The following is an 11,359-nucleotide window of genomic DNA, read 5'->3' on the forward strand; positions in this document are numbered from 1 at the left end:
TGAGTAAACCATTAGTACCACTGAAATTTCTACTGCCAAAATGAGATTAGTTTAAGCAACTTTCAGTAGGCTGCTGATTATAATATAATACTAACCCTGAAAAAATACAGCCACATTAATTTCCAATTCCTGTAAAAGTTCTCTCAGACTGTAAAATACCAATGTCCAGCAAATCAACCTACACAAGATATTAAGTATTTGAACACAGGAAACACCTACATTTTATTTTACGTACTAAATAATTTACACCTGATGAATTAGGTGGACATAATATTGAAAAAAGTAGAACTATCAAACAGACCCAAAGCAGAATCCTGCTACTTTATACATTTCTGTTATCATGTTTTTGGGGATTTATCTCTGTTCACCAGTAAGTGGTTGGAAAGGTAAACACCTAATTGCTTGGAGATGCTTGCAATTTTTATCAAATCAACAATAACTGTAATTGTTTTTAAACTTTTACAAGGAAGCCTGAAATGCACATTCTAGCATGACAATGTAAACAAGGACTATATTCATTAATTTTTTTGTCATTTTCTAGCCTGAAGGAAACTAATAAATGATTTCCTAGCTTAATCCTCAAACATGCTATTTACAGTTATCTTATGAATTTAGCTTATTGGATTCAGAACTGTCACACACAACGTAGGGTGGCACTTTAAAGACTAACTGGTTCAGAGAGGCATGAGCTTTGGTAGGTGCTACGAAAAAATGTCACAAATACTCAGTTCAAAGCTAGCTCCATCAGGAATAGCATTTCTACTCAATTTGGTCTACCCTGGGCTGGCACGACCACTTTTTCTGTTAAGATACAAAAAGGAATTTAAATCATATTTACTGTATTTCTAAAGTATGCGAGATGAAGAACTTAAATGAAAATGGTAAAAAGTAGATGAACAGAACCAAATGGAAAAGGCAAAGCAGATCACAAAACCAAAAAAGACTATAATTAAAAAGCCAGATTGTACTAGTACTAGCCATTTGAATCCCCTTTTTCCATTGGAACTGGTAGCAGAACAGCAATGAGTAATAATAGGCTTTTTACATTATTGAAAGTACATTTATCACCACAAATTAATCTGCGGTTATGTTACCAACAGTAAGTTGTCCTGACAAGTAGACACTTACGTTTTTACCATTGAACATATATGATTTGTCTACCCTATAACTCATACTGTTGGTAAGACCTGTGTAGGTTCATCAATGCTAAAAAAAAAAAAAATCCAATGGAGATGTGCTTCGAAATGGAGTAAAATGCAACTTCAAAATAACTGAACTGCGAAGTCATAGGTTTACATCTATCTGGCTACATCCTTTTCTGTCCTGCATACTGCAAGGGGAGTTTATTTGAAATGTTATTAACATAAGCTCTAATTTACCATACCCTTATTATAGTTAGTCTTACTATTTAAAATACTGGGAATAAGTTGTTCAGTAGGTATCTAAAAGGAAAAAAAAAAAACCAGGAGAAAACACTAGCAACTGAAACACAGCAAAAGCTCATTGGGGCCTCTTAAAGTGAGGGAAATCTGTTCAAGACCCTCCCCCAAAATGCTGGCGCTAAATATCTGCAGGAATCTGAGCATCAAAACAGCTGCCACACTTTAATAGACAGTCGCCTTGGATTTTTTGAAATTGCTTAACCTCTAAAACCCCAATAAAAATCTCTGGAAATGCTTAAATTGCAGCATTGCAAGATTTTCTGTAGCCTGCTCATGGTGCACAGAAGTGATTTCATGGGCATTTTGCATCAGCCCCACCCCTCAGCAATGACTGGCAGAGAGGCCAAAGGGGGAAGGAAGGATGAAGGGGCAGCTGCCATCATGATTGCTAGCTGCCCCTCCTGCCACCCTACCCCTTGGCACTGATTGATGGAGAGGTTCTGGTGGGAGGAGCAACGAGGGGGCAACCACTATCTTGTCTGCTGTCCTTTATGCTGCCCTGCCAGCAAGCACTTTCCCCTCCCAGCAGTAAGGACCGCTGGCTTCCAGTGGGGAGCCAGCATTTTTATTAAGGATTTTTTGTGTGCGTTAATTTTGCAATTTCCGCAAAATCCAAGAAAGCACAAATTAAGTAGGTTTCTAGTTATATGTGAAGATCAGAGCTCCTAGTTTTCTGTTCACTACAGAAAACTGTGGAATCTGCATATTACCACAACCTACCAGAAGCACAGCGGCATCCTGCAGCAAGCAGCTCCAGTTCTGCTGTTATTGCTGTGGTTTTTGCCTCTAGGCCAATCAGCAGTGTGTCCCCCCCACAAACTACTGATTGGCCAAGAGGCAAAAACCATGGCAAAAATAAAAGAAAGCAGAAGCAGTGCTTCTCTCCATGGGATGCTGCCAGTCTCAGGTCAAAGAAAACGCAAGTTTTTGTATTTTTTAAATAGAGATTTTCTGCTTTCTTCCTGTGGAAAACTAGGATCCCTGGTGACGATGCACCATACCATCTGCACTCTCCTTTTCAAAATCCTAGATCCATCCATAGTTCATAGATGGAAGGCAAATTGGAATAACGTCCAAGAGAACTGCAACATATGGCTCAGTATCACCTACTTAAACTCTTTATCAATATATGTTGACTAATGAGAGTACTCTAGAACAAAGAATTATACATTTCATTGCCTAAGAAACATAATATGGAAATCACAAATACAAAGAGAGCTATTGCTGTATTCTGTGTATTACACCAAAATGATTAAGCAAAAATATATTAAGAGTAAGCACGTTCAAACCAAATACAAGCTCTTTGAGGGAAAAATAATTAACGAGCTTCCCACCTAGCAGTTTAATACACAAATCATTTTCATTGCTTATCTGCTTACCTCTTGCTGTTCTTATCAGTCCTGTTGCAGTTGCTCCTTCCACACTGGAACATGGCAATTCAGAGTCCTGACTTCCATGCTGTTCTAGCACTGCTTCAAGCACAGCCATTTCCTGCTGAAGTTTTTTTAAGTTGTTTTGCATGTCATTTTTCTGCTGCAATGGAAAAAACAACATTGTGCCACCAGTAGCCAGTGTGATTGCTAAACAGTAAAAAAGAATTTCTGTAACAAAATATTTCTGAATGGAACAGTAGAAGGATTCTCACTGAAACCATGGGGCCTAATTCATGTATACACTATTTTCTCAGATAACTAGGAATTGTTATTGCAAAATTCTCATGTCAAAAAAAAAGAAAAAAAAACAAAAACAAAAACAAAAACTTTGCTAGTTCCGAATACTGACATAGATTCCAAGTTGTCAGAACCTCATTAAACAGGAGCAAGGGTGAATATTGGTTCCTGTAGAAAGATTACTTTCATGTAAAGTTACGGAAGAATATTACTTCTTTCAATCGTTCTGACCTGCGGAACGCCCCATAAGAGGCGTGTTTAACAAAGTGGCCCCTGAATACCGCATTCATCTTAGTCTGCACATACCAGTACATTCCAGCCATGTTGGGATTCACACATGAGCGAGGACCTACCTAATTCCCAGTGGGTACACCTTTGTATTTCGCAGTCCCAGCATGACATCCAGCACTACTTCTGAGGTGGAGTATAGTGGCCCCACCTCCCACACCTATGGCAGAGGGGCCCTGGAAGTCCCCCCTCCCCAGGGAGGAGCAGGATTTCTAGAACCCCTCAGCCAGAGGTGTGGTCTCCCATCGGCTCACCCAGGCTTGCTCTGTCATGAAAATCTCTCCCCACCTTCCCACTTCAGGATGCCAGGGCTTCGTGAATTTGGTAGGTCCCTCCCTATACACGAGTATTAAACAACTCTTATTTTGAAATAGGTAGTACAGAAATTAATATGCTTGCTTTGCAAAATTACTAGGAACCCTTGTACATTATTTTCCAACAGAAAAAAATCCCATCCTCCCTAATATTTTTGATTCTTGAAAACTGTGCACACTCCCTTGAAATCATGCTGTATAGCTTCTAGACTATGCAGAATTTATGGTTTCAGAGAATGCTTTTACAAACTTACAAAATGTTTTCCATGCTTGACAAAGGTGGTTCCTAAAACAGTTAACAAGACTTTTTCAGTTTCACCACTGCCATCATGTGGAACACTCTCATTACTAAATCACTTACTAGACTTCTTCACTTTTTAAGAATTTTTTCAGCACCAAACCCAGTCCATAGGCATTAAGGTTTGCCTACTCTGGGCTTTTTAGTCACCACTGAAGCTGCAGCATTGCAAAGCCAAAGCATAGCTGTGCAGCACTAGGATAAAAAATGACTTGCACTACCTGCAGCATATTCTGGATTGAAAAATGGAAAAACCGTTCAAGAAAAATGAAACTCAGTTCTCCTTGAACTGGGCTGAGATTGTCAATAGTGTCCTAATTGTAAGAAAGGCCTTGGAAAAAGATCAGCAAGACAACTCATCAACAGGAATTACACTGAGGTCAACCAACAAGTATACATTTTAAATTCAGGTAATTGGTTTGTTTTGGAACACTTAGTAAGGAATACATTCCTCTAATAAATCACTGGAGCAAACCATTAATACAAGACAACAAGGCTTTTAGGTCATAATGCTATTCCCTAGTGGTACAGGATCATATGAAAGTAGGGCTAGAACAGGGGTGGACAAAATGGTGCCTCTGGCTGCTGGCCGGACTCCATTTCCCAGCAGCCCCTGGCCATGACAGTACAGCAAGTTTCTATGGAAACCCCAGGAGCAGCAGGGCTGTGACAGTGTAGGGGCCAGGGTTTCCAGGGAGACTGGCTCCAGCACTGCTGGCAGGGCATGCCACTGTGCAGGAAGCTGATCTAGGACCTCGGCTGGGATCTTTTGGCAGTGACAGCGTGATCCAGAGCCAGGTCAGAGCCACAATCCGCTGCCTGCATGCCCCTGCCTGGGATGTGCAGGCAGCGGATTGCAGTTCTGCCCTAGCTCGGGACCACCCCTGTTACCGCTGCGAGATCCCAGCCCCAGAGCAGCCCCCCACCCTACCCCAGCCCCTACAGCAGCCCCCCACCCTACTAGTCCTGCTGGGGCTGGTCTCTATGGAAGCCCTGCCCCATGCTGTCACAGCCCTCCCACTCCTGGGGTCTTGATGGAAATCAGCGACAGAGATGTGGGCAAGGGCTGCTGGGAAATCGAGTCTGCTGCAGTTCTGATCCAGCCCGTGGACCAGACTTTACCTGCCCCTGGACTAGAAGGAACCTCATGAAGTCATCTAGTCCAGTCTCCTACTCAAGACAGAATAAGCTCAGATAAATGTTTTAAAGCAAATCCAGTATCACTCCCTATCAATCCAATCTTTGGGAATTTGATGCCCAGGTTTCCCAAACTAATCAAGTATAGGATTTTATTAACAGACATCACCAAAAACGAAGCGTCAAAAATCAGTACCGTGATGAGCAATTGTATTAGAATGTCTTTATAAAAGAAGATAAAAGTTGACAAATAATAGCATAAATGCAGCTCTGTGATCCTGAATAGTAAAGTACTTGAAATAAATTTCTAACATCATTCTTTCCTGATAGCAATATGGATTTAATAAATTTTGCAATTGCCTATATTCGAGAACTTACGCTAACCAGCTGTGGCTAGGATGTTCATCAAGTGCTTTTCAATGATATTTGAGTAAACTTACTTACCTGTGTAGTAAGAATCTCGCTTTGAGTGGATAATCCATATGAATCCCCTAGATGACTGGCTTCACTATCATATCCAGATGGCTCGCCTTTAAAAAGAAGTTATGATTCATATTTTAAAAGCTACTGTTAAAAGCTTGTCCCATTCACAACAGGCCCTCATTGCTGTAAGTCTGCCATAACGGAATTGAGGGCGACATTTTCAAAAGCGTTTGAGTACCTTAGGAGTTGATGTTCCTTTCAGCATGGCTCATGTCCTAACTCATTTGAGCATTTTTTGAAAATCCTATTCTAAGGACCGTGGAGCTTAATGGAACTTAAAAGCTATTGAACTTTTTACCCTAAGAATGCATCCCAAACAATAACTTACTGAAGCATTTGAAAGACTGTATTTCTCTTTAGGAAAAATATGCAACTATTCTGTGAATTTAAAACTTCTGTTTCAGTTGAAGAAAGTCCTAAACAGTTGAACAGGAGTGAGGAATCACTTCTACTTCATTTACATTTAAACCGGGGGAAACAACCATAGAAGTAACACTGAAGCTTTACTGCTAGATCCAGGTATTATAGTCTAATATGAAACGTATTCCCTTTAAACAAGAGTTGAGCCATCTTACAATATGAATTAACCTGCGCCTAGTACCTGCTATAGAGAATTTAATTTTCAAGAATGAAAAACATGAGGAAGTAAATTGTGGTGTTAACTTGATTGCAACCTCCTGGGGGCAGGGACTGTTTGTTCTGTGTTCGTAAGATACACAATACAGGGTAGTCCTAGTATAGAAGTAGGACTTTTAAGCAGTTTGGTAGTACAAATAATGAACTGCAGCAAAGATGTAAATCTTGATTTGTACCTATATTTGATTCCAAATTTGGGTCTCCCTGGTGTTCATCTTGCAAAGCATTTTTTCTTCCTTTCAGCTCTTCATTTTCATGTGGACTAGCTTCTTTGCCTTCACTGAAGTTTTTCTTCTCTTTGGTACTAGGGACTAGCCTCAAGTCTTCTGGTCTGTTAGCTGAATCTTCTGACATGTTGGACTGGGAAGAAAATAAGTTAACAGAGCATTCTGATTCTTGGCTTGGAGAAACACACACCTCTTTTAAGGTGGCCTCAGGCATCTTCTGTACAACTTTGTCACTGCCACTGCTGCTACTTTGCAGTGCTAAAATCTGTGCTGAGGGATTTGAAGATCTTCTCACAGACATCTTCTGTTTTTGGGATTGAGTGTGTGCGCTTGATGACTTGCCAAATATTAATTCCTGAAAACATGGCAAGTCTTCATCCTCATTAGACTCCTCTTCAGAGAACTGCAGTTTCTGCACCGCTCTTCGAGATCTCTGAACAAAGGTCTGAGACCTAGACTTAGAGCTACTGCTGTCACTATTGATGTCTCTTACCAGTGCATTCTCATCTGTTTTAACAAACACAGCAGAAATGTTTTTCCTATCAGCATCACAAAAGCTGTTATTACCTTTAAGGTCTTCAGCAGAAAACATTAAGTCATCAGGGGTCTCAGACAGTGCTGGAAAACCACTGGTGTCCTCTATGGGTTGCTCCAGAGCTTCTTCTGAAATTAAACACTCAGGTACCCACATGTTGGCAACTTGATTTATTTGTTCTTTATCACTCTTTACTTGTTTGCCTTCCCTCTCGCTGCATTTCTTTTCCGAGATTTTGCAACTAAATTCAGCAGGACTTTGTTGACAAACTGCTAGACAATTCAGCATAGATTCAGGCTGAACATTTAATACTGGCTGTTTGTTTTCAGCTACTTCATTTTTTTCTGCTTGATTGCTTTCTGAACTGGAGCCTGTTCCGTTAATTATGCTTAAACCATTTCCTTGGCAAATGGGCTCTTCTATATTATTCCAATCACTTAGACTTCCATTATATTGGTTTAGGTCCAAATTTAACTCACTTTCTCTCACTATTTCGGAGGACACTGTCTTTTCAGCTGATTGTTTTCTTCTTTGCAATCTGCTCTTATGTTTAATTTTGGCACCAAATAACCTCGCTGAAGACAAAAATTGTTCTTTACTTTGTACTTGTGAAGCATTTGCACCATGCTCCCTAATGTGTCTGCATTCAGTATCATTTCCAGAGACATCTTTAGCTGTTTGGCAGGTTTTAGACTCTCTCCCACTGACTCCAGTCAGACCTACAGATGGGTTTTTTAAATGCAGAGGATCATTTTTTAAATCTCTGCTGTTATATCTGTATTCTATCTGGTTAGTACTCATCTTCCCTTCAGCTTCAGAAGCAGTGTTTTCTATTGCAGATTCCTTCACTAGACCAGAATGAAGAGTAAATGACAATCGTTTTGTATGTCTAAACATATTACGGAGGTACTGTACATCTAGCTCACTATCTTCAGTTTCTGTGTTTAATTCCAAAATGCTTTTTGCTTCAGTCATCTTTTGGTTTTTGAAGCTTTCTGGGTCATATCCTGTATAACATCCATTATCCTTGGGTGAACAAGCATGTAACTTGCTCTTGTCAGGTTCTGTAGCTGTGCACTGCTTAGTTTCAGGTGAGTTTAGTACTGGGCCAGCAGTTTCCTCAACATTCGTGGAACATAGCTGCAGGAGTGAGTGGCTGCCTTGAGTGTCTGCACTGGCCAACAGAGAACAAGTATTTGCTTCCTGAAGTTGTAGTAGTGAGGGATTTGAGAAATCTTTTTCAATTCCCATAATGGTAAAAGAGGTTTCAGGAGTAGCGTGTACCTTGTTTGCTTCAAGATTGGTACCTTTCAAATTACAGTCTGACAAAGGTATGCTATGGTTCAATATATCCTGCTGTTCAACCTGTTCTTTGCATTCAGGGGCATAGACCAAGACAGCCCTCTGGAATCCAGAAGAAAAACTTTCATTTTTATTGGCTTGCTTTCTTGATGTCTCATTTGGCTCATCTCTTCTCCTGGTTTCTTTGGTCATTTCTCCAGTCAGTAACTGAAGCCTTCTGCTGCGTCTAACTTGTCTCTGTTCAGAATCAATTCGTTTTGATTCTTCACTACTTGGGTAGCTATCAATCTGCAGCTCAATCTGATGAGGAGAACTTGAGTTTCTGTTCACTACCAGCTGTAGAGTATGCTTGGTTCTGGCTGAATGTCTGTTTCTCTCCGTTAGAGAACTACATCTTTTTTTAGCATTCCTTTGGTCACAGACCTTTAATTCTGGCTTTCCATCAGTGCAGTCACCAATTACCTTTTCAACACCATTTTTAAAGATGAATTCTCCTTTCTTGAGAGGAAGTTCTGCTGAAGTATTTTCCCCTTTTTTCTCACAAACTGGATCTCCCCCAACAACAGAAGAATCTTCACCAGCTTTTCCCCTTGCAGCAACAAGACAATCAGGCTCATCTACAACCTTTGCATCTTTTTTCTTGATGAAGTCTCCAGGTTGCAGGCCACAGACAGTCTTTCTTTTTCGCTTTGATCTGTCAGTTCTGGAATTATCCAAGTGCTGCACATCAGAAGTAACATCTTCCACTTCTGTATTCTGGGGTACCACTCCAAGACTAACACGCCAATTTGACTTTCTATCTCTTTGATAAGTTTTCCCAAATATTTTATTTTCAATGCTATGCACACTGGGTTTTGAGAAACTCTTTTCATTTTCACATTCCATTGCAACTTCCAAGCAGTTTACCATTATGTCAGTCTTCTCCGAAATAAAGGAATCTCTGTCTGACAAACATGAGCCTCCCTCTTCTATGTCAGCTGCTCCATCATCCTGAGGGGAACAAGAGAGCACCTCACTGCTTTTTGAAAACCAATCATTGACTTTCTGAATGCTTTTCTTCAGTCTTTTCTTAGAAACTTGGCTCAAAGTATCAGTGGGCACAGCTTCAGGCTGCAGCTGCTGCTCCAGAGAAGACATTTCTTCATGTAAGGAGTCACACTTTTGTTCACATGTTTCAGAAGTTTTTACATGCTGTACAGCACTACTGGCTTCCTCGTTTTTATCTGATTGGCTTTTAGGGCTGTGCTGTGAGCCAGGCTCTTCACTTTTACTGACGCACTGAGCTCCCACTACACTCATTTCTTCTGCACTGCTGAATAAACTACTGCCCTTTTTCTGTGATGATGTATCATTGGCTGTTCTGTCACATGGCTCTGCATGCAAGTTTGAGGCAGAAGCGCAGAGATTATTCTTTAAATGCTCTTCACACAAATTCACTTGAGCAGCTTGGAAATTTTCACTGATATTTTGAATGTCTTCACTGCTTCCTAAGCCTTCCTCTGAGAAATCACATTCACCTAAAAATACAAAAAAAAAGATAAATTATTAAGCATTTCATGTTTTGCATATGCAAGGCTAATGAAGCCCTTAACAGGTATTTTGTTTATAAATAAAAATGTTATTAAAATAAGCAGTTACAGCTGAAAATCAGCATAAATGAGTTTGATACCCCTAACACACTCATTAGCTATTTCCTGTTAGTTATTCTAGACTTAGCTTGTCTCTCATTCTCCCATAAGATTTACTATCAGAGTTTTCATTACTCCCACTACACTGTCCTATTCCCTCTTCTTCAACCTTCAAAAGCTAATTAATACCAAGTCAATTCATTTCTCTGGGTTTCCAGGTGAGCATGTTACTCAGATTTAATGTTAATTCTATGCAGTATTATTTCATTATACTACAATGATTCTTTCATTTGCTGATTCTTCAAAATTTATTTTTGGACACGAAGCTATGAAAAAAAATGAAAAAACTAAAAAAAAAAAAAAATGTAGATTGAACATGTGGAATGAATAGAAAGTTTATCGGATGAAGATGGCAGAATATCTTGTAAGAGGCTTTGACTACAGTGTCAGGAAAAACACCATTAATTAACAGTTAATTATAGAAACATCCATCAGGTATGTAGTTTAAATCAAGTTGAAGGTCTTGGTCCGTTTGTCTTCATGATGTTCAGTAGCCTAGGCCCAGGAAACCTTAAGAAGATGGCTGAAATTTCCAAGGCAAACTACAGAGAAAAATGCTGCTCCTCTGGCAAAACAGAAATGTATAAAACGACAGAGCTCATGGGTGCAGGAGAGAATGCAAACATGAGCAAGGGTAGACAAACACTTTCTTGAAGGTTGGTTCAGACTGGGGCAAAGCTCCCACAGGAACTAAAGGCCATAAAATGCTTGCATTTGGAATGGGAGTTAATGCTGACTCTGTAACCTTCCTTCAATTTATAAATAAAATCAACAAAATGCTATGTTGCTCATACAATTCTCCCTCTGAAAAAGGATAAGAGAAGAAATGGACAGTGTTTAACAGACATTTATTAAGCCGTTTATTACACAGTTGGAAAGTACTCCAACACTACAGTGATGACAGACTACATAAGAACCTATAGAGAATAAAAAAAATTTAATTTACATTACATTTTTCTCAGTTCCAGTGCACAAATGCACCTAATTTTTTACCTTAACTTGCAAACACTTTAGCCAAGATTATCAATAAAATACCAGTAAATTTGGTATAGTAATGCAAACAAATGTACTTGTTTTTAAAATTCTCCCCTGTCCATAAATACTACTGGCAGGAAGATCCCAGTGCAGCCCTGGCCCTAGCCCACAGCGGCAGCCTGCCTTGCCCAGATCCGGGGGCACATATCCACCCCCCATGCCCTCCCGCGGTACGCGTAGCTGCAGGACCTGCCCCGTGCCCCTCCCACACCCACTGAACAAGCCGCAGCTCTGTCCCGTGCCATGCCCTGTCCTGCCCCAGTTGGGGAGTGCCTGCTCCTGCTCCTGCCCCAGCCCCAGCCCC

The 11,359-nt window shown here is 40.3% G+C and overlaps 1 protein-coding gene across 1 annotated transcript in view; it reads right to left on the bottom strand.

The window, feature by feature from the left end:
* The window catches only part of BRCA1 (BRCA1, DNA repair associated), a 53,795-nt gene that overhangs the window by 26,023 nt on the left and 16,413 nt on the right, over positions 1 to 11,359 (bottom strand). Inside the window, exons 10-12 of the mRNA XM_019550509.1 lie at positions 6,445 to 9,849; positions 5,594 to 5,679; positions 2,794 to 2,975 (exon numbers count right to left, since the gene is read on the bottom strand). Of these exons, the coding sequence (XP_019406054.1) occupies positions 2,794 to 2,975; positions 5,594 to 5,679; positions 6,445 to 9,849 (3,673 nt within the window). The remainder of the gene's footprint in view (positions 1 to 2,793; positions 2,976 to 5,593; positions 5,680 to 6,444; positions 9,850 to 11,359) is intronic.

Source organism: Crocodylus porosus, unplaced genomic scaffold (assembly GCF_001723895.1).
Source record: "Crocodylus porosus isolate Cpor-Errol unplaced genomic scaffold, CroPor_comp1, whole genome shotgun sequence".
Classification (NCBI taxonomy): domain Eukaryota; kingdom Metazoa; phylum Chordata; order Crocodylia; family Crocodylidae; genus Crocodylus; species Crocodylus porosus.